Genomic DNA, 24,869 nt, shown 5'->3' with positions numbered 1-24,869 from the left:
ATGGGACTCGAGAGGGAACTCGGGAGGTGACTCGAGAGGGAACTCGGGAGGTGACTTGAGAATTGTCTTGAAAGAGGACTCGAGAGGAGACTTGAGAGATGACTCGAGAGGACACTTGAGAGGGAACTCGAGAGGAGACTTGAGAGGGAACTCGAGAGGGAACTCGGGAGGTGACTCGAGAGGGAACTCGGGAGGTGACTCGAGAGGGAACTCGGGAGGGGACTTGAGAGGTGACTTGAGAATTGTCTTGAAAGGGAACTGGAGAGGAGACTGAGAGGGAACTGGAGAGGAGACTTGAGAGGGAACTCGAGAGGAGACTTGAGAGGGAACTCGAGAGGAGACTTGAGAGGGAACTCGAGAGGAGACTTGAGAGGGAACTCGAGAGGAGACTTGAGAGGGAACTCGAGAAGAGACTTGAGAGGGAACTCGAGAAGAGACTCGACAGGGGACCTGAGAGGGGACTTGAGAGGGAACTTGAGAGGGGACTTGAGAGGGAACTTGTGTCGGTCGGTACGCGACAGGACCGGGGAGCTGGCGTCGGCTGGAGAGCCAACAGGAGACGAGGAGCTGGAGTCGGCCGGTACGCCGACAGGACACGGGGAGCTGGCGTCGGCCGGAGAGCTAGTCCTGGAGCCGAAATTGGAGTTGGGACCATGGGTACTGGGGCCGGTACTGAAGCCGGAACCATGGCTGCTGGGGCTGGGACCATGGCTGTATGGGCCGGTTCTGTAGCAGGGACCATGGCTGCATGGGCCGGTTCTGGAGCCGGAACCATGGCTGTGGGGACCGGTTCTGGAGCCGGAACCATTGTTGCTGGGCCTGGTACTGGGGCCGGAACCATGGTTACTTGGGGCCGGAACAATGGCCGCTGGGGCCAAAACTGGGACCGGAATCATGGCTCTTGGGGCTCGGGCTGCTAGCCTGGACTTGTGACTCCTTCTCTTAGAAGCCGCCTGAAGGCTCCGTGGACCTCCAAAAGCCAGACGAGTTCCAGAAAACGACTCCTGGACAGGAGCAGGAACTGGGGCAGAAGCACTGGTTGACTCCAGACGGAACACACCGAGACGTTTGTAGTCAGCAGGCTGGAAATCACACACCCGGAGGAAGTTCAAAATCCAGCCAGGTAAGAATTTCACCAAGTCTGGTTTCTCCATAGCCAACCGGTGCGCCTCTACCAGAGCGGCCTCCTTCTGCAGAACACTGGACGCTCCCTTCCACCAATCATAGCAGCAAGCCAAATAAAAGGGAAAATGTTGTAGTTCCACCTCAAATGGATCATCTGCTGGGTCCATTTCTTGGTCGGTTCGTACTGTTATGTTGTGTGTAGGAAGCAGGACCCAAATGCAGATTAAAGTGACAAAAACCTCCTTTATTTCAAGGCTATACTATTAAATAAAGACTAAACAGAACACTCACTGAGGAACAAGCCATATCACAAGACGAACCGACAAAGACAGACAGAAAAACCAGAACTTAAATACACACAAGACTAATCATACAAACAAGACACAGGTGAGGAGGGAGGAGAAAACACAGGGACACCAGGTGAACACAATCGGGTAAATTAGACACACCAGGGAAACTAACGACAGGGAACCACAGACAGATTTAAACATGACACAACGCAGACAGAAAACCAAAGACAGATCTAGACAAGACACAATGCAGACAGAAAACCAAAGACAGATCTAGACAAGACAAAACACAACACAGACAGATCGTGACACTCAGTACCAATCGCGTTCACACCGGAGTACTTTTCCCTGAGGGAAGATTACGCAAATGAAGCCGCTGACATAATTTCGTCTTCTTCTGCTTTGGGTTTACTGGCAGGCCGCAAACAACTTCACAGCGTATACTTCCACCCAAAGTCCCCGGCCGGAAGTCCCCGGAGTTGGGGACTGGCTTCAGTAGAAGCTGCTGGGACTCCCAGCAGCTTCTACTGAAGCCTTCCGAGTAAATCGCCAGAACGCCGACACCTCCTCATCTCCACCGCTCCCATGTTTTTTTTTGTGTTGCCATAAGTTAGTCTCTATGCGTTGGTGCGCTGGGCTAATGCTAATGCTAATAATGCTAATGCCACAAATACAATGGCGGCTTCACAAAACTTTTCAGAGTTTTACGGGCCGTGGTTTGCAATTCGCCCAGCCAATCAGAAACTGGGGCACTTTCTCCCCCCAGGATAGTACCACCTCTCTAGCAGGCACTAAAATGGGGGTAAAAGTTCCCGGCACTAAGTACTATTTTTGGTGTGAACGCAACATAAGGGGTACTAAGGGAACTAAAGGGGAAAAGTACGGGGAAAAGTACTCCGGTGTGAACGCGGCTATTGGTTACTGTGATTATCTACAGTGCATTGTAGGTTACTGTGATATTCTACAGTACATTGTTGGTTACTGTGATTTTATACAGTTGGGACGTTACTACTGATATTTTTAAAGTAACTCCAGAGGTACTGTAATATTTGGTTGGAAACACGGTTGCTCTAAAATAGTATACAGTAATTTACTGTGCACAAACACTGTAAATAACTGTGGATTTCACAGCCATTTTTTACAGTGTAGCCTACACAACTCTGACAGGGGGTAGAGAGAGAGCACGCTCATGAGCTGTCAACGGGGGGGGCCGTGTTATGCATGCCCACTGCACCTCGCGGGAGCGCGCACAGCGTGAAGCAAATACTCAGACATTTTAATGATTTGTACGGCAAAGTTAGGTTTGGAAACTATATCATTTCCTTTTTGGAAGGCATGCATAACACCGGAGCCTCGCTGCGGGGAATCTTTGGCGCTGTTCTGAGTTTGTTCTAATCTGGCAAAATGACGGAATGCTATCAGATTTTTCCATCATTGTTAAAAATATTCCGTCATAGACGGAAAATATTCGGTTAACGCGACCACTGGAATAAAGTTCTGTACTTTGGAAGAAACACACAGTGTGTTTGAATAGTGTGTAGCCATGAATTCAACAGAAAGTCCCACATTCGTACAGTAGGCCTATTGCTGTTTAAATACATACCTAGTGCATTTTACCACTGCCTAAAGCCTCCTGCACTGAAAATCCAGCAATTTTCCGTCTTCTTGAATACATTTCCAATTGCAAATAACAATGGAACCTTCTAGGAACTTCAGGATAAGGTAGAGATAAATGCACTTATACGAAGTTGCAGTTCAAAGAAGTGCTATACTGCCTCTCATGTCACAGTACCCCGGAAAACAAGCCATTGTTATCTGAGGTTTACAGTTCACGTATCAGTGTTGCCACCTGACCTGAGGCTTTTTAGAGGGTGTATTAACTTTTATTGCTGGCTGTTGGTTGGCTGAATACCAACTCATGACATCAGAGCGTTTGATGGTTGCACTGTATTTCTGTGATAACAGGATCAATTAGAACAATTGTTTGGGGTAGTTGTGATCTTTCAGCAGCAGCTTCCTGACACAAACAGCTGTCAGTCTGAAGTTCATACTTTAGACATGGGGTTGTTTGGTTTTCAAACAAAAATGACGTAATCTTCAGTGTCCAGTAGTTTACAGCTGATCATGCTCCAGTTTGGTTCTATATGTTCCAGTCAGTGGTGTAATATATTGAAGTACGTTTACTCTAGTACTATTTGGAGGAATTTGTACTTTACTTGAGGATTTCCATGCGATTTTTATTCTACTTTATACTTCTACTCCACTACATTTTGGAAGCCAATATTGTAATTTTTACTCCACAACATTTATGCAAATTAGTTATAGTTACCTTACTTGAGATTATAAACTGATACAAAATATAAATAAACTAATACATACACTTTGAAATATAATTATAGGTTAAGATACTGTATGTAGCAGCAGAATACAAAGTAATTAAAATAGTTCCACATGTATCAGCTGGGATGAACATAATTATGGCTAAAATAATAATAATAATAATCCAGTCATTTAATATATGTTATTCTGAAATGGGACATTACTCACAATAAGTACTTTTACTTTAAGTTTATTTTGATGCCAATACGTTTGTACTGTTACTTTAGCAAGGTTAAGAATGCAGGACTTTTACTTGTAACAGAGTATTTTTACACTGTAGTATTTCTATCCGAGTACTTCCACCACAGTTGGGACCATATGCACCTCTAGCTGGTTTGCTTGGGAGAAGAATGAAAACACACTGAAGCTCACACACACACACACACACACACACACACACACACACACACGCACGCACGCACGCACGCACGCACGCACGCACGCACGCACACACACACACACACACACACACACACACACACACACACACACACACACACACACACACACGCACACACACACACACGCACGCACACACGCACACTCACACACAGATCATCAGTGGCAGTGACATTCAGGAGTCGCCAAGTTGAAGTTTTCTTTGTTGTACTGAATAGGAAGCCAAGAGGCAAAAGGTACAACTACATAAATGAGCTTTTCCCCCTTCCTCCAGTGTTTATGTTAAAGGGATAGTTTAACATAGGTTTGCTTTCCTTACAAGAGTCCAAGAGCAAAAATCAATACCACTCTCTAGCTCTGCCCAAAGGGAAACAATAAGCTAAAGAACATATAAAGTGTATGAATTAAAGTGTTGAAGTGTTTTTTCCTTCTGTATTCCCTGGTGCAGGCAGGCTGTGTGTTGTTGAAGGAGCTGACAGTGTGTCAGTATGATTCACTGTCTCCACAGTTGGCTGCTATAGATGATTTCACTGTTCACAGTTGAACGTAAAACATCCTACAGCTGCCCCGTCACATTCAGTCAGTGCTATACAGGCCAACACAAATAAGGATGGGGCAAACAGGTGGAGGACACACAAATAACAGGATCAGGGGGAACATGTAAGACGCATCTAAGTATTCCCATGCCAGATTCTGACAGACGAATTCCAAACAGAACAGTAATATAGTGCTACCCCACTGTAAGCAGGTATGGTGGTCAGAGTAAAAGTATGAACACACTTCTAATGCACATGCATGTGTGTGTGTGTGTGTGTGTGTGTGTGTGTGTGTGTGTGTGTGTGTGTGTGTGTGTGTGTGTGTGTGTGTGTGTGTGTGCGTGTGTGTGTGTGTGTGTGTGTGTGTGTGTGTGTGTGTGTGCACAGGTAAGCTTTGTGCATGTGACTTTGAGTTGAAAGGGTGAACAGCTGACAATTGATCAAATGCAGACACTTTGCATGCATGTGTGTTTGTGAATTTGAAAGTGACTCTATCCAAACAGATGCATGGCGTTTACTTTTGGGCCTCTCTCAACGGATGTGCTGTCTGACAGGAAATAAATTGGACATGACTTTCAGAAGTGACTTTTCTTACATTTAAAGTAGCTAAGGAGAGTTACCTGCTAAGAGAGACGGTGAGTAAGGGAATGTGTGCACCGATCCTGTCATACCCCGACAGGATGAGCAGGATTACAATAGGAATCAACAATTTGACTCACAATATTGATCTTAAAATGATTTAATTCCTTTAAAAATGATTTTATTTCTGCTGCTAATTAAAAAATGTTCCTTTCTACGAGGTAGAAATTGCTGGAACTGCAGCATTACCAATGAAATGTAACATTACACTAACACTGATTGAGGTTTGCTACTACTTTTTAAGACACTACTTTTTTCTGTGGATTGATATGACTGCACATGGTCACTTGATCAGAGCGGTCAAAAAAGAGCAGACCGCTGAATGGCCAAAGTAACCAATCAGAATCAAGTACACAACTAAGCTGTGTTAAAATGAAAGACAAATATCATCAAATGTTTCTTTTCAGATATAAACTGTATAACATTTAAGAAAGTAAATCTCGTGCTTCATAGATTCAAGCTGCTTCATTTAAAACAGACCCAGTAAGCAGATACAAATATGCCAAAAGTGAAAAACAGTTGTGCTGGAACGGCAGCTGATTGTCAGTGTTCAGTGGACATTAGGGGTCATTGATCACTTGACCAGTTTAAGGTATGTGTATTATGTGGTTCAGGGTTCTCTGCTAAACAGCTAGATGTAAATTGCACTGAGTAAGAAACCACTAAGAAACCATCCACAGCTATATCTGCCTTTGCATTGACCCTTGCTTTGCATAGGTCGTTTTCAGTCTGCTTGCTGCAGATGTTTCCACAGTACAAACTAGTGTTGGAGTGCATTAGAAAGTCACACATATAAATATGTTCACATCACTGGTTGTGGCAGGAGAGATAGCATGCAGAAAGTTACAGAGATCACGCTGTGACCTTAACACACTTCAACAACATAGCCATGACTTTTGGTTTTAAAGCACAGCAATATAATGATAATGTAATAATGTTAGTTTCCTTCTGAAACTGTTCAGGTTTGATACAGCTGCAGAAGTGCTTCCCCAAAAAGGATTTGTGCATAACAGTTTCATTACAAGCTACTGTGATTTGTAAATGACCCTCTTTAACATTTGAAGGATTTCTCCACCAACACCTCAGTAAGCTTTGATCACAGTACCTGTGTGATAAAGAAGTGTTGATGTAATAAGCACCTCTGTCCCAGGGAGCTGAACTCTATCTGACCTGCTGAACTTGTCAACGCTCTTTCAAATTATGAATAATCACAGTGAGCCACCAACAGCCATGCTAATGATGCCATTAGCATGGCTTATTTGGCCCTCATACGACTCCACAGCAGGGGCCCCGGTGCCAGCAGACGCAGTGCAAACGCACTTTGAGGAATTAACACTCCTATTGACTTTCATTGACTTCTCAAACACTCTATAAGCTCATTGATTCTAAATGACCTTGGTCATCAGAGCAAATAACTGCCCATTGCATTTAAAGTGCATTCTCACTGTGGCCGATTAACCACACTGTGGTGACTTTCATTTGAGATCAAACCCTTAAAAAAAGAAAACGTCAGGAAAAACGTTTTAAAAGTTTAATCAACTTAAAAGCGGAACATCCACTGGGGTGAATGAAGAGAGATAACATTGACCTACCATTTTGATAATTGGTTACATAGGGATATTTTCCCTATGGTTAGATATCTGTAGTCAAATCTATGCAAAAACATAGAGCTAGAGCTTGAGATAACATGTAGCATAAGTTTCATTCATTAGTCTGCCAGGAAATGACAGGAAAGTATATTTGTGCTATAAAATGTTCTCCCTAAAACACTTTATCACCATACTTTCACAGGGGTATTTTAAATCTTTAAACATAGACCAAACCTTGGTAAGCAGACCATATTTTGTTCTCTCCTTTCATTTCTGTGGTTTCTCTGTTCCTCCAGCCTCCGCCCCTCACCTCTCTCCTGCACTGTTCATGGCAACTAAGTGGTTTGGTGTATAAAAGTGTTGCCTTTAATAACACTACTTCTGTAGCTATAACAATGATTTACTCTCGGCCATGTTCAGGCCTGACGGTCTAATTGAAAGCAAGTTGGTTTCAAAGTCTTTCAACACTGTGTTGTAAATTCACTACAATGGTCACAAATTTAGAGGAAAATGGCCTTGGCCGTGCAAAGTTTTGTCTCCACTGGGTGATGGTGAACAATGGAGGGAAGCAGACGCTCTTTAGAATGAGCAGAGGAGGCAAAGTTCAGAGAAGTTCATTCACATCGTTCGAGGGCTGGACTCGCGGGGATAGGATGGCCGGACATAAAGGTGTCAGCTGCAATTTACTATTACAATTTGGCCATTAAGCTGAAACTCTTATCAACAGTGACTTACAATACGTACAACGGTTCAGCATTTGTGGATCCAATAATCACAAGTAGCACAGTAATAAACAAGGGCCAGGGACAACAGTACAATGTAAAGAAATGGCCGTGCAGAGGAGGGAGGCGGGATGTAAATCAGAAAGAGAAACAACATGAGAAAGAGGCCAAAGCACATCTGCCAGTGAAGCTGCACAAACACTCTCATTTAGCCAGCACATAAAAACGTTATGTGACAAATACATGCAGTCAAAAAGATCATGTTGCCGATACTGAAACAAATCCGCTGTAATCCATTTGTTTAAACTTGCAGGTTACTTAGAGAAACTGTTGATTAAGCCATGTTGCGATAAATGAAAACAGCATTCTCCTTTAGGATTTGAGGGAAACTATTTTCCTCACAGATTGCCGATCTCTGTTGCTAAAGATGTGGTGAATCGAATCTAAATGACATGGTTAGGTTTATTTAAAAACGATCATAACCTGGAAGAAAACATGTTTCCCTCAAATGTAATGACAGTACAGTTTTGTTGGTACGGGCTGGTTTAATAGTCTTACCTTATATGTTTTCCTGCATTGTTACAGGAGTCATTGTATTGGTTGCTTCACGATGTTTTCCCAGTTACTGTTAAACAGTTAAATATTCCTAGTGATTATGGTCAGACGACGAGTGATATTGTGTCAGGATTGATCCCATAGCTGTGCAAGAGACATCTTAGTGATAATCAAAAGTATGTAATGAAAAAGAATCCTCATAAAATCTCTCAAAATTGCATTTTTAAGATCGGTTTTGATCAATGTAAGTTCTGCAGCTAATAATGTAATACTTTTAAGTGTTCATATGGCAAAGTCTCCCTCTTTATTATCAAATATAATACCATTTGTTCTAGCTCCACTGGTCTTTTCAGAGTCAGAATTTTAGCTCACAGTACCTCAAACTTATTTGTGTGCTTCATCATCAATAATTATCAGTAAGTTTATTATGAAGATCCAACTCTTGTGCTATTTTGGAATAATAATAACTTTGGGTTGCAGTTATTGGTTCTTTGCATTTTTAAAGACAAAATGAATCTTCAACTTGGCTTGTTTTAAGCACCGACAGTCCTATTTAAACACCCAGAACTCACAGCAATCCGTTTGTTGCCTTAATGTATGAACCTTATCTCTGACCCCACAGTGAACATGTCCCCATGCTACCGGCCCACCACCACGCTTCCTCTGCCGTTCTTTAGTGGTGCAGTGCCCTGAAAGTGAACTGATCAGATTGAACTCTTGTTCACCCTGTCTGCTCATCTGCCAGGGTCATCAGCCCTCTGCTCGGCCTCCTTCTATGGATTCCAGATTTCTCTCCTATTTTCCTTTTCTCCACAATTTATTGATTCTGTAAGGATGATGGAATGTGTGTGAGTGTGTGTGAGGGCCACCCACCCTCTGTGTCCACAAAGTAAATACATTAACTGTCATCAGCTAATTTTACCTGGGGTTTTCAAATAAACCATCTTTATCTAGTCATGTTCAAACATAGATAATTAACGACTTCATTAAACCTTTTCTTTTAATTAGATCGTCTCTACTAATTAGTGTTTGTGCTTGCAGTTTAACATAAGTACTGCAGTATATCTCTTTAGCTCAGATAGCCTACTTCAGAGTTCAGGCTTTCTACTAAAACCAGTACATAAGGTTTTAAATCATACCAAATGCAATATGTGTTTTCTTCCTAAGAATAATATTAGAAGATTGATATACTGCATCTCATGTGTGTGTGATAAGTATGGATAAGGAGCCACGACTCAGTTAGCCTAGCTTACCATAAAGACTGGATAAAGGAGAGCTAGCCTGGCTTTGTTACCTACACCTATAGCTCTCTGATTAGCATGTTTTATCGTGTTTTAGTAATTCGTACAGAAACATCTTTACTACACGTTATTGGTGAATAACAGCCAGGTGCAGTGAATTTACAGAAACAAAAATATAAAAGTGTTGCTCTGACCCTGTCTGGTAACCTGCGCTAAAGCTAGCACAGATCAGAATTGCTTGGCAAGCGGAAAAGCATGTTTTTGAAGAAAGACTTCAAGGATGTCATGTTGACATACATGTGCGGCTTTTAACATATGTGATATATATATATATATAAGATGGATGCAGCAGAATAAGATATTAGTTTTCCATGTCTTCTTTCTTGTCAAAATCTGGTGTCAAATCACCCACAAAGCAACGTGACAACCGACAGATCCTGGAGTGCTACGCTAACAGCAGCTAACGTAGCCTTACAAAGCAACCCTGTTTTTTGCAGAATTGTGGTTATACCATTATACACCTAACCTGATAAGTCAATCACCTTTGGAGGGAAACACATTGTCTTCTCGATTACCGCGGCAGATTTATATTGAAAAAAGCTTGGTGACTTTCGGTTTCACACCGGAACAGAAGCCTCCTGGGTGAAAGTCCTGTCTTTATTTCAAATGTATTTGTGATACTTGAAAAATGTAGGCTGTTTAACTGGGAATGTGTTTGACTATAAAGTGTTGTTGTATGGGAACGTAACTTCTTAAGAGACAGATCAGGTGCAAGCCAGAAGTTTGGTGTCCGGCTAGCTCCCTTTTCTGCATCCAGTCTTTATGCTCAGTAAGGCTAACCTTACTCCAGTTGTCCACTTTGATTAGTGTCAACGTTTTCTGCTCACTCACAAATAAAAGACACGTTGTGTACATATTGTGTTTTTACATTACACTGTAGCCCTTAGATTAAAAGACAAACACCAAGATTCTCCGCAAAACAATTTTATTAAATAAAAAGCCCATACAAGTCACTTAAATAAGTTGAGGTAAGATACAAAAGTTATATAAACAAACTCTACATTATTATGTACAAAATCCTATCGATACACCTCTGAGCTGATTAAAGTGTTCCATGTCTGTGTATAGTGCATCTTGTTTAGTTTGTCAAACAAAACGTATATATATATATATATATTTATATCAATTTATACAAATCCACTGTAATAACATCATAGTATAAAATATGTTCTGAAGTCATCTACAATATGTACATTTCATGTTATTAAAAAGAAAAATCATCAACACAAGTCCATAAGACCAGAATTACAAACATATTTTGGTCGAGGTGTAAATGTAGCAGTTTCTTTCCAAAAAATCCCAAAGTAGCTTTGATTTAAAAAAAACAAACAAATGATTTGATGCTTTTGGGAAACCCTTATATATTTTACTCTAAACTGATTTTAGGAAAAACAACCCCTCGACATCTTTCTTGATTTTTTATGCATAGCTGGTAAACTTTGTTGGCAGATTGTCCACAGGGTACACAGTAGGTCCTGTTTTCATGGTGGGGGGCCCGTTTAAAAGGGTCCAGTGACACTTGGTGACCACCTCTACGAGGAAGATCTTCAGCAGGACTTTAGCAAACTCTTTGCCCACACACATCCTGGAGCCCCCGCCGAACGGGATGTACTGGAATCTGGAGGAGTCGGCAGAAGGTTTGGACATGAAGCGCTCCGGCTGGAAATCCTCCTTGTTGGGGAAGCACTCCGCCACATCGTGGGTGTCACAGATGCTGTAGATAACGTTCCAGCCTTTGGGAATTTGAAAACCCTGAAAGGATGAGGGCAGATGATCAGTAAGCAGGCCGATTGATTCATTTGTGTATCTTCAAGCTGCCACTTCTTAACAGATCTAGTAAATAGTTGTAAACTTACATTGAGTTCAAAGGTCTTGAGGGCCACTCTGAAGCCTCCAGGAACAGGAGGGTTGATCCTCAGAGTCTCCTTAATCACACAGCCGGTGTATTTCAACTGCTCCAACGACTCAAGGTCCAGACTGTGGAGGTCTATCCCCTGCTCCTCCTGAACACAGAGACACAAAGGCATGTTAGAAGGATGGTACTAACCAAAGTTTAGTGATACATGCTGAGGAATGGGATAGAGCTGTCTATAAGATACTATGTCACAGCCGATATTAACAGGCATTTTCCCTCAAATGGCTCAAAAGATGTTTGAGGACACTTTAGGATATTCCTCTTACTAAATCATGATCTTTCCTAGCAACTAGAGTTTAGATGTAATGGAGACATGGATTTCGTTTGCTGAAGAAGACCATAAACGTGTGCTGAAAGTTCATGAAAAGTTAGTATCTGTACTTAAAATCCAAAACTTTTTGGTAAATTACCGGTTTTCAAGATCAATAATTAACTCCTAATGTCCTGCTTAATTATTAAATGTGATTAAGTATTGCAATATTTTATAACATGTCTAAATTGCCACTATTTAAAGTGTTGGAAAAACAAGCTTAATATTTTCCGTTGTATTTACCTTCTCCATTAGTTCCTGCCTCAGTTTATCCACAACCTCAGGGTTCAGGCCCAGGAACATGACCAGGGAGGTGGCCGTGCTGGCGGTGGTCTCGTGGCCCCCGAAGAGCAGCTCTGTGGCAGACTCCTTGATGGCCTGGAAGTAAATAAGGTAGACGATCAGAATTAGTTCAAGCCCTAACCATTGAAATGGATGGTGAGAAGGACAGGAGACACAGTCATGTATTTTGACGTGGTAGATGTGATGATCACCTGCATGCTGAGCGGCTCCCCGCTCTTCTTGCTGCTGTCGATCAGCTGCTGAAGGGCGTCTTGATGTTTGGACTCTTTGTCTGAGTCCTGCATCTTCTTCTTGATGTTCTCCTCTATCTTGGAGTGGATGAAGTTCCTCGCCTTCAGACCCTGGAGGACAGCAAAAAGAAACACAACGTAAGAATATGACATAGACTGACACTTATTTAATATGTTAATATCTTACGACTGTAGGAACAGAACCAGAGTTTTCAAATGTTTAAACCCATTTAACAAAATCAGTTTTCATTACACAGCTGTTTTTCCTCCATACGTTTTAGAATTCTGCAAATGTGCTATCATGTGTTGACTGTTAAACATAGTACAAAATATCAATGTAATATACAGTTATGGTCCAACTTTTCATTAATTACTTACAATCCTTAACTTTACCAAAAGTAATGTATGTTTCATTGTTCATTTTCAAATTCAATCTATGTCTTTACAGATTTAGAGTGAGGGTAGGGCGAGGATGTGTCTGTCTCTTACCCGGTACAGTCCGCTGAACGGCACGTCGATGGGCAGAGAGAACAGGTTCTTGATCATTTCCTCGAAAGCTTCCACCAGCTGCTGCTCGTCCGTCTTGATCTGCTCTGGCTCGAAGCCCAGCAGGATCCTCATGGCGATGCGGAACATCAGCCGCTTCATCTCCGGGTAGACCAGCACGCAGGAGTCCTTCTCCGTCCACTCCTTCACGGCCGCCCGCACCTCCTCCTGGATGACGGGATGTAGAGCTCCAGAGCCTCTCTGGAGAAAGCCCGCATGATGGCCTGGAGAAGAGAGGGTGAGGTGTTCAATTATGAAAGCCAAATGTCCAACCATGTGGTATTATTCAGCCACACTTTCTGAGCAATGACTGGAAGTCTTGGGCAATATGCTTAAACAGCATATATGAAGAAGATCTATTATGTTGTCTAAGTGTAATCAAACTTCTCCTTATAGATCATCCGTCCAAAATGCTTAGAACAAGTAAAAAATCTGCCATTATTCCTTAAGATACAAAAAGAGCAGATCTACTTAAAACAAGCATTTTTTTTAACACAAATGAGATTTTTCTTAACTGCATTAATCTTGGTTCGTTTTGTAGGCTTTACTATATATAAACACAGTGGCCAATGTAAACGTAAAAACTGTAGAAGCAGATGTTTGAACCTTTTCCCAGGAAATACGATTTTTAGTATCAAATTATCACAAGTGCTTAATATCAGACTATTGATCATAACATTTTAACAATCGCAGCAATTATGTGAGCTGCAGTGTTTTTTCTTATATAAATTAAGCAAAATCGAGCATGAGGAAAACAAAGATGAAGGATATTTTCTTCTACATTCACTCAGACACTGAAGCTTCACATTTCATTAGAAAATAAGTGAGGATGGTTTTAAATTAATTCCTCACGCACCTTTTTCTTGCTCTTGTGCAGGGCTCCGTGCACGTTGGACAGAGTGTCCGAGCCCAGGATGGTGCGCACAGACGCGGGCCACTGCGCGGACACGAGCTTGTTCTCTCCCAGCAGAATCTGCCTGACGTTGTCCGCTCCGGTCACGCGCACCGTGGGGTTCCCGAAGAGGTTGTGTCCTGGTTAGATGTAGCCGTACTTCTGCCGCTTCATCCGCAGGAACTTCCTCCTCTGCACAGACACACAATATTATCATATCTGACTACACAGTGATACAACACATAAACACACACTGATTCATCTCTGAAGTTATACAAAATAAATTAAAAAAACTAAATAATAAATACAAATGTCATTTAAATAGATCTTTAAAATGATACTGCGCCTGTTTTAAATACTCTAGATAAATATAGTTGATTTGTATAGGCCTATTTGCTGTTTGTGTTGTTATGATTTATTATTATATTTCTAACTCATGTGCAATGCCTTGTTAAGTACATCTTTAATCTAATTAATCAACAATACTGGGATGACAAACTAATTTAAAAGCTGAATTAATCCGTTATGGTAGCATTTAGATTATTATTTTTTTGAATGTCCTCCAGTAAAATACAATGTTTAACTCTGCCATGAAATAATACGTTTGCCAATGAAAACAGACCAAAGTAATGTAAAAAGTTGAACACGAGTTTCCTTATCCACGCGTGCATGTGATAGTAGTACCGGGCCATGGTTTACCTGCAGGAGGAGCTGCAGCGTCTCTCCGATGAAAGGTAAGCCCATGGAGCCGGGGGGCAGCGGGCTGCAGCAGCTCGGGTCTCGGCCCCGGATCATGTACACCTCCCACAGCTTGAGCGCCACCAGGAACAGCAGCACGGGCAGCACGATGGTGCACAGGAAGGTGGCAAGCAGCGTGTTCAGGGCCATGGTGAGTCTGGTGTTGCGTTCAGGTGAAGCTCTGTCAGCTCTGGAGCCGCAGCTGCTCCTCTTGCGCTTTTATAGGCTGTCAGGACTGCAGGCAGCCTGCTACCTTCTCCTCCCTCAGATAAATTAGTTCACTCAAAGTTCATCTTTAATTGTGGGTGTCGCTGGGTCCCGCCCCCCCGGCCTGTCCTGGGCTGCCTTGCCTCGCCATTTGTTCGGGGCCGCATCCTTAATCCCTACCTCCTGTTGAACGCAGACAATCCGCGGCGGATTTCACTGAGAAAAGGTGATGATTCCCTGCGAGACAATGGATCGCGTCCCAAGACGCCTTTGTTGGCAATAAGGCAGCTAGTTTACACACTCATTACCTTGGCTAAGCCCCGCTTGTGGGATCAGTAATTAATGCCTGCAGGGCGGCCTGCATTCAGGAGCAGAACGCTTTTAAGCAGCACATTTTCAGCCCAAATGGAAAAGTGACTCCGAGTGGAAGAATGTCTTATCCTTCTCCCCGTGGCACCATTCAGCGCAAAGCCGACTTTTTCTGTTAATTCTGCGGCAGCCTCATTGCTTAACAAGGCGGCGCTCGCTGCTGCGTCCTCCGCGATTTGTCTGGTATAACAATGAGAGATGAAATGATGATTAACAACTCTGAAAGATGCTGCCCTCTGCCCTGACTCCAGCTTCTATCAGTCAACTCTGCCTAATCTGCAAGACTTTGACCTGCTCTGTGTGTAACCGTGCGTGCGTGTGTGAGTGTGTGTTTGTTATAAAAATGATATCTCTCAGCGGGTTCAAACTTGGGTCAGCAGAGACAGGCGGGGGGATGCGTGCACACGCAAGCACACGCACGCAAGGTTATCCCCGGGCTACGCCGCATGAAAAGTAAACACACCGAGCAGAGAAGGCGCTCATCTGCCGAGCCACCAAATCCTCACTCTGCGTTTGGCCTCTTGTTTTTTTTATGACCTGCCATAACGACAGGACGTGTGTTTATGTGTGTGCGTGTGTGGTGTGGCGTGGTGTGGTGTGTGTGTGTTTATGTGTGTGCGTGTGTGGTGTGGTGTGGTGTGGTGTGTGTGTGTGTGTGTGTGTGTGTGTGTGTGTGTGTGTGTGTGTGGTGGTGTGCGTGCGTGTGTGTGTGTGTGTGGCAGGTTATCGGTCAGTCAGAGAGACAGTTTGGCTGCTGCTTTTACAACAACACATTACATGGTTGGATCTGTCTGTTCTGGCTGACTGTGTACGTTTTTAAAGAGGTCGCCCCGAGGTTCACCCCGGTGGGAACTATCACACACACACACACACACACACACACACACACACACACACACACACCCACACACACACAACACAACACACACACACAACACACACCTCAACACACCACACAACACACACACCACACACACACACACACCACACACACACGCAAGAGAAAAAGCACTTGACATACTCATGGATCTGCCTCCATGGCTTGGATTCCTGACTTCGACTTTTTTTAGACTTTGGTATGGAAGTAAGCGACGAGAAAAAATAATTTCTAATTTCCAAATCCAATCAATATTGTTTTATCTCCTGTGTTTTTAATGAAAACATGACCACGGCGATTTTGCTGGGACTTTTCCACTGAGAATTGCGTTGCCAGTAAATCCAGCCATCTTAGATGTTATGCATGATATGGGCACCACAAACCTTTCTTTCACCCATTAAACGAATATCTAACCTTTTGATGGGTGATTTTTTGTTTTTAAGAATGTATATTCTAGCCATTTGTTTCACACCTGTCCCTTACGTCGTAAACATTTTTTTTTCTTTTTCGATCACGTCTTCGAAATGGATCAGTTTATTTGTTTTCTCACCGCTCAGGGCTTCAGCGCTATTTAACTACTTCTAGGCCAACAGTAACAAAACTATGCTTCACAGCTCCAACTGACCCTCACTTCCTGTGTAACGTTTCTTTTTTGTAGAATAATACCTGGGCCTGCATCCATCATGTCAGATCATATTGTGCTTTAGTGATGATGCAATGTTTCCAATCTATTTCATTGAAATTAGTACACATTTATATTTTTTTAGGACATTCCCTAAAATAGAACAGCCCAGTAAAAGCATTCTGAGATGTTTTTGAAGTGGACGCAGGGACAGTCATTTCAGTAATTGTTAACCCCTGCATTCCATTTAGGATTTGTTTTCATAATAGATCAAAGGAAATGTCACATTCAGTCCAGAAAAAAATGATAATTAATATGAATGCACTTATTTTTGACTTTTGACTTGAGCAGAGTAACTAACCTGATGATAACAGAAAAGGTCTAGTGATTAAATAACATATATTTAATGATATACAAATATTATGTGAACAGTAAACAGACCGCTGTAATGACCCCAACAGCAGCCACTATTAACCGAGTTTAATATTAATGTGGTGTTGACTCAGTGTTCTGACGGACAGCAGCGCTGATGACGGTCAGGGTGGGTGAGTTTCGAGCTGCTGAGTTTTCTCATCACAATGCGAATGTGTGAAACAGGATTCTGCTGTGCAGGTGTGATAAAGCAGGGATGGGGGGGGGGGGGGGGTGAAGGGAGGTTCAAGTGTGGAGAATGTCTTCCCCTCGCTGAGCAGCTGCTGATCACTGCAGGCACACCGCCAGAACTCACCACCACTGACTATTGTAAGGATAATTACGTTTATATTCAATGCATAATAACAATTAGTGCAGACCAACTGATAAACTGCACAAAAGAAAATGCAATAACAGCAGAAGCTTGTGACAACAAAAAAATATTTGCATACATCTTGAGAAAATGATTTCCTGTTAATCTTGCATCAGTTTTCCTGTTAAATTAGGAGCTATATTAATTTTTTTTCCCCCGATAAAACGAAAAAACTGAGTTTACATTGTATTATTTTTGTATGCATGGATAAATACTACAGGTTATGGAAAGAAAATATATAAATAGGGTAGCAAGATAAATAACAAATATTTCTGTAACAACTGTGGCTTAAGGAGAAATATCTAAATGTGTACTTCTTTCTATCAATTGTATTCCCTTATCTATGTTATTCATGTATTCAGGTACGTCTTTTGTCAGCTCATACACATGAGGTCAACATGAAGTAAACCTGTTGTGGAAAAGTACTAACCCTTTGCTCAAGTAAAAGTAGAAACATACAGTGGGAAAACATCTTTAAAAGTATGCAGTATATCTGAACTGTAGTGGTGGGTAACTGTATATATATAAAGCGACTGGTGGCGCAGTGGTCTGTGCGTTTGATCATCAGATCAAGGGGGCGTTGTGGAACTCCAGTTCGAAACCCGCTCCCGCCCCACTGCGTCAGGCCGTTGTGTCCTTGGGCAAGACACTTCACCTGAATTTGCTCCTGTAGGTATTGTCCACAGTAGATGACCATTACATGTATGATCTGTATTTGTAAAGCGCTTTGAGAGTCATTGATAAAGCACTATAATAAATATAAGGATTATTATTATTATTATATAAATATACGTATGTAGTTACTTTCCTTATCTGTTGTGATGATAAAAGTTCAGGGAGGGTGTCTCTGTATTAGAACTGATCCGGTAATGGTGTTTACTGTTATCATTATTACACACACACCACACACACAACACACACACACACACAACACACACACACACACACACACATCACACACCACACACACAACCACACACACACACACACACACACACACACACACCACACACACACATACCATGTATACATCCCTTCAGGGGACATTACATTGACGTTACATGCATTCCTGGAGTCTTATCCTAAACCTTAACCATAACCAACACATGCCTAACCCTAACCCTAACCCTTAACCTTACCCTAATCCTAATCCTAAACCTAACCAAGTCTTCACCCGAAAATTAATGATTCCCCTTATGGGGACCTCCAATTTGTCCCCATAAGGGAGGCCAGTCCCCACACGTGACTATGTAAACAGATGTAGGTCCCCACAAGTATAGTAATGCTAGACCACACACACACATACAATGTATACATCACTTCAGGGGACATTACATTGACTTACATGCATTTCCTGGAGACTTATCCTAACCTTAACCATAACCAACACATGCCTAACCCTAACCCTAACCCTTACCCTTAACCTTACCCTAACCCTAACCCTAACCTAACCAAGTCTACACACCTAAAATTAATGATTCCCCTCATGGGGACCTCCAATTTGTCCCATAAGGGAGGACAGTCCCCACACATGACTGTGTAAACAGATTTAGGTCCCCACAAGTATAGTAATGCTAGGCCACACACACACACACACACACACACACATACCTGCAGAGAGCGCACACTCAGCACAGTGCAGCGGCGCGTGCACACGTGTTTCTCTCTCTCCTCCCCCCACTCACACGCTGGCTGACCTGCATGTAACCCTGACATCACGGTGAACTCTCACACTCAACCAAGTTCACTGTTCATCAACACACACACACACACACACACACACACACACACACACACACACACACACACACACACTAGCACACACACACACACACACACACACCACACACACACACACACACACACACACACACACACACACACACACATATAGAGATAGAGACTTCAACTTTTCACCTCCTATATTAAAACATGTCTACTAAGCACTGGTTACGTCACTTGTGTTGCACTGATGTGACCCTAATTGGGTGGCCCCATGTTAGGAAGCCAAAAGCTACAAATGGAAACAGATTTACCTCTTGGATGCCATTATTGTATGACAAACATGATAAATAACCTTTATGATGCATGGCCAATGCTGCTATGGCAATAGCGGCACATGCTCATGCAGCAGATGGGGGCTGTCTGTCATGAACTCGTGGCTAGAGTTTTGTTAGAATTTATGACTTTTTTAACTAAAGCTAAGAGTCTAATTGTGACTCTTATAAAAAGATATGGTTATGAGTGAGGAAATGTAAACACATAAAGGATAATAAAAGATAACATCTATACGTGAAAGTCAGCAGCAACAATTGCAAAAAGCTAATAGGCAGAAATATGGTGTTGTGTAATAGAAGCTTCGAATGAAGAACCAAGCACAGTCTATTTCAAACTGAACCTTTACTTCATATTCCTTAAACAGTTTCCAAAAAGAATGGTGGAAGACAGAGAAAATGCACTCGACATGCTCGTATTCAATTTTTCATAACAATAGGAAGCAGTCAGAGGAAGAGACATACTTGTACTTCAAAATAAAAGCATTTCTTGTGAAACGTACCTTTTAACTTATATCAAGAAATCAAATAATCAAATGTTTTACTGCCTTAAATAAAACAAGTTACAATATATGGTCACTGTCACTGCACAGTAACAAATGATCTTATATCCCTCTAGCGCAGGGGTGGGGAACCTTTTTCCTCTCAAGGGCCATTTCAATTTTTACAACATCCTCCGAGGGCCGTACAAATTATTGAACTCAACATCTGCTTAAAAATACTAAAATCACAGCCCATTCTTTTCGCCTTTCTTTCATGCTGTGCAAAGAAAAAGCAACCTCTTAATCCAGATATCTTACCATGACTCGCACATGCATGCACGTGCACGGTTGTGGCATGACCACCAAAACAGAAATATATGGACATAAGATGAGTGCAAATGTAGTTAGTTTCATATCCATGTGTACATGATTTAAGTAGGAGGTGGATTTTACCTTCTCCAGGGGAGTCCGGGGGGCATGCTCCCCCAGGAAGATGTGTTTTTAAATGTTGAAGTAAAAAGCATCAATCTGGTGCCCTTTGAGAGCAACATGAGGAGATATATGGATACATCTCTCAACACCCATTTGAAACACAACAGAGTGGCGAAGTCACGCCCATCTACTTCTGGTCCATGGGACCTTATTTCGGAAAAATAATGTATTGAAGTCAATGGAGAGGGAAAACGTATCTTTCGATCCCGTTTGAATTGTGCCATGAATTACACATATGATGTTTGTGAATCTTAAAAAATAATTTCCATGTCAAAAAAGTCACAGTTTGTCTTAAAACTGTTGAAATATAAGACTATGAAAATACGCAACTAGAAAGACTACAAATCCCAGTAAGTGATGTCACAATTGTTTTCCACCACTAAGAGATAGCTAAAATCAGCGCCATATAGATATAATCTATCTATATGGCGCTGGCTAAGATACAAAAACTTTAACAAGATGCCTGTGTGCTTAGTACCAGGTTGTTATCATACCAGCAATGGGTCTTGCTCGTTCTTTCGCTTCCCGTCTGATGAAAGTGACTTGATCAAGTTAGCTACCTAGCTAGTACGTTAGTTAGCATTACAGCCTTGTCATTTTTATTAGCCTTAATATGAAGTAACATTAAGTAACCCAAAATGTTAAACAGTAAGAGTAGTAGTCATATTTCGTGAACCCTTTGAAGAGTACTGTCACCAGTGTGATCATTCTATAATATACAATTTAAGCCCGGGGGAGAAATGCTAACGGTACATTAGCATCGGCGATCTTTTCTACTTCATGCTATCTGCACAAATGGTTGACATTAAACATTAAAAAGACCAGGCAGTTCAGAGAGAATCAAAGGAAGGCAGGCAGGCAGCTTTGCATGACATTCTTCTGGACGTGTTTCATTGTGGTGATAGTGAGGGTAGTCAATCGTTTTGTTGACAAGACAGTAGTGACGGCCATCTTGGTGACGTGTGTTGTTCTGCGAGACCAGAGTTTCACACAAACAAATGTGTTACTTCACAGTTTTACGACACCTTATTTCGGAAAAATTATGTATTGCAGTCAATGGAGAGAGAAAGATTATCTTTCGATCCCGTTTGAATTGTGCCACGAATTACACATATGATGTTTGTCAATTTAAAAGATAATTTTGCAAGTAAAAAAAAAAAAAGTGTCGTAAAACTGTGAAGTAACACATTTGTTTGTGTGAAATGCTCAATGAACTACATCTCTGGTCTCCCACAACAACACACGTCACCAAGATGGCTGTCACTGCTGTCTTGTCAACAAAACGATTGACTACCCTCACTATCACCACAATGAAACACGTCCAGAAGAATGTCATGTAAAGCTGCCTGCCTGCCTTCCTTTGATTCTCTCTGAACTGCCTGGTCTTTTTAATGTTTAATGTCAACCATTTGTGCAGATAGCATGAAGTAGAAAAGATCGGCGATCGCCGATGCTAGCGTTAATGTTTGCATTTCTCCCCCGGGCTTAAATGGTGTATTATAGAATGATCACACCGGTGACAGTACTCTTCAAAGGGTTCACAAAATATGACTACTGCTCTTACTGTTTAACATTTTGGGTTACTTAATGTTACTTCATATTAAGGTAAGGTGACCAGATTTTCAAAATTAAAACCGTGGACATTTTGAGTTTTGCGGTTAATATATGTTTAACATATCCAATTGTCTTCACTGTTAAAGAAAAAAGGGGGACAATTCTGGTTCAATGTAATTCGAACATTTGAACTGTTGGATACAAACAGAAGGACGATAGCTCATATATGAGACTTCAAAGGTCTTTTATTTTGAAACTGTACATCAGATTGTCCTGATTCTCTCTGAGTGACTAGATGGGGTGTCCTGCTATCACCCTGGAGTGAAATAACTCTCTGATAATTTGACAGTTTTTTATTTATTCTTGTGTAAAAACAGAAGGACGATAGCCCATATATGAGATTTCAAAAGTATTTTATTTTGAAATTCTACATCAGATTTTCCTGATTTTATCTGATTGACTAGATGGGGTCTCCTGCTGCAATCACCCTGAAGTGGAATAAGTATTTGATTGACTTCGAATGACTCTTTGATTATGGATAGTTTCCATTAAATAATAATCAAAATATAGATGGACAATAGATCTAATTTGAGATTTTAAACAGCATACATTTTAAAGTCACCCAGTGGAAATATCAGATATGTCTTCATAACTGCATACTTACATTTTACATTCACTCAGTTATAATGTGGTAGTTATACGTAGTTTGTTTAAAAATATTATTGATCACATTATATAGTACATATTTCTTAATTTAAGCTCCAGTATGAATATGTTTGGTGTGTTTTTTAGGTATATCTGTTATTGACCGAGTAAACGCTTTTATTTTGAAGGCAGTTTTTACAGGCCTCTACCGTAATGCATAGGTCAGGATATTCGTGCACCGCAATACAACGTGCGGGCTGGCTTGACTGTGTTTTCCGAAGTGGGGGCTGGCTTGACCACAGTCTGTTTACCCAGTGTTTCCTGACATGAAACGTTTTATTTCACCTTGCTATGTGTTTTTAACGTATATTAAAAAACGGGGACATTTTCGGGGACAGTTTCAACCGGGCACAGGCCAATACAAACGGGGACGTCTGGTCACCCTATATTAAGGCTAATAAAAATGACAAGGCTGTAATGCTAACTAACGTGCTAGCTACTAGCTAGGTAGCTAACTTGATCATGCCACTCCAGGTCCTTTCATCAGACGAGAAGCGAAAGAACGAGCAAGACCCATTGCTGGTATGATAACAACCTGGTACTAAGCACACAGGCATCTTGTTAAAGTTATCTTATCTTAGCCAGCGCCATATAGATAGATTATATCTATATGGCGCTGATCTTAGCTATCTCTTAGTGGAGGAAAACAATTGTGACATCACTTACGCGACTCTGGGATTTGTAGTCTTTCTAGTTGCGTATTTTTCATAGTCTTATATTTCAACAGTTTTACGACAAACTGTGACTTTTTTGACATGGAAATTATTTATTAAGATTGACAAACATCATATGTAATTCATGGGACAATTCAAACGGGATCGAAAGTTACGTTTTCTCTCTCCATTGACTTCAATACATTATTTTTCCGAAATAAGGTCCCATGGACCGGAAGTAGATGGGCGTGACTTCGCCACTCTATTGTGAACCCCTTTTCCAATACACTTTCCACTGCTGCTGTGACCGCTCCTCCAAATCCTCCACAATTGGTTCAACTGCGGCACCAACCGTTTGCTCGGCCGGACTGAAAACCAAGAGACACACAAAAGGTGTGGCACGAGTATAAAGTTGTTACAAAGGCAGTCGGGCCGAGATTCAAAAGTTGCTAGAATTGGGCCTTCACACATATTTCCAATCATTAACTATTCATACGTGTGGCAGTTATTTTATTACTCACCTTACTTTGAATGCTTACCCGGTTGCTATCATTGTAGCATTTGTTGTTTCAGAACTAGAACGAAATCCCTTTCCACTCCTCTCAGTAGTTACTGTGAACAATTATGTATAGCTCAAAAGTTGATTGCGTCTCTCACCTGACCAGGCCCAGTGCTGATGCAGGCCTGGAGTCCCCGACCCCCCCCCAGGCCGACTGTCCCCCTGCCAGCACCACAGAGCAACTCTGCAGGTCCTGGGAGGAGGCTTCCAGGTTGGACCAGAGGGTGGTGGAAGGTGGGCTCCTCCCAAGCCACAGTCCCGGCCCGAGACCCCCTTCCTCCAGGTTTTCTATATGAATGGTAGCAATCCAGTGACTTGGCTCAGTCTTACTGCTCTAATTTCTATTATAGTGACTCCACTCATGGCAATACATTTTAAAACAAACATGTACACTTTAAGCCGTGTTTTTGTAGCTCATGATGGAAAGGAGCAGGGAAAACAAAGTCTTATTTTACCCATTACTCAAAAATCCATGGTCTGTGAATCACAGCTGCTTACAACCAACACTTACAGGAACAAGAAACCAACAACACATCCTACCATCAGAGAGACAGGTCACCTGACACCTTCATACTGTCTAATTATTCTTTCTTTATACATTTCCTTAAACCTTAAGATATTCATACAGCCCTTTACATAATTTGGTAAATAATTCCACAGTTTAATGCCAACTACAGACTAGTCCGTGCAAAATGTGAAAGTTCTATGTTCTCATCCTTTGGGCTTAAAACTAATCATTTTTATATTCTCTGGTAGTATTCTGTTTTTTTGCTAGCTAATGAAGTCTGTAAATCAATTTCATCTTAAAGTTTTAACTTAAATGTGACAGAGTTGTCTCCAACAGCAGCAAAAACCTGCACACGCACGCACACACACACACACACACACACACACACACACACACACACACACACACACACACACACACACACACACACACACACACACACACACACACACACACACACACACACACACACACACACACACTCAGAGTTACTGTGGAGCGTTCAGCCGATAAAGAGACACGTCTCTTCTCCTG

General features: G+C 41.8%; 1 protein-coding gene across 1 annotated transcript; it reads right to left on the bottom strand.

Moving 5' to 3' along the window:
• Positions 1-10,443: 10,443 nt before the first annotated feature.
• LOC117537665 (cytochrome P450 26A1-like) lies at positions 10,444-15,157 on the bottom strand (the record flags this gene model as incomplete). The annotated part of the gene is given in 8 exon segments (XM_034202970.1): positions 10,444-11,287; positions 11,392-11,538; positions 12,004-12,138; positions 12,255-12,404; positions 12,783-13,021; positions 13,024-13,063; positions 13,696-13,923; positions 14,431-15,157. Coding segments are annotated over 8 exon segments (1,461 nt in total). The 3' UTR covers positions 10,444-10,954.
• Positions 15,158-24,869: the final 9,712 nt, after the last annotated feature.

Source organism: Gymnodraco acuticeps, unplaced genomic scaffold (genome assembly GCF_902827175.1).
Source record: "Gymnodraco acuticeps unplaced genomic scaffold, fGymAcu1.1, whole genome shotgun sequence".
In the NCBI taxonomy this organism is placed as follows: domain Eukaryota; kingdom Metazoa; phylum Chordata; class Actinopteri; order Perciformes; family Bathydraconidae; genus Gymnodraco; species Gymnodraco acuticeps.
The sequence above is the reverse complement of the archived record's forward strand: the minus strand, read 5'-3'. Positions and strand labels throughout refer to the sequence as shown.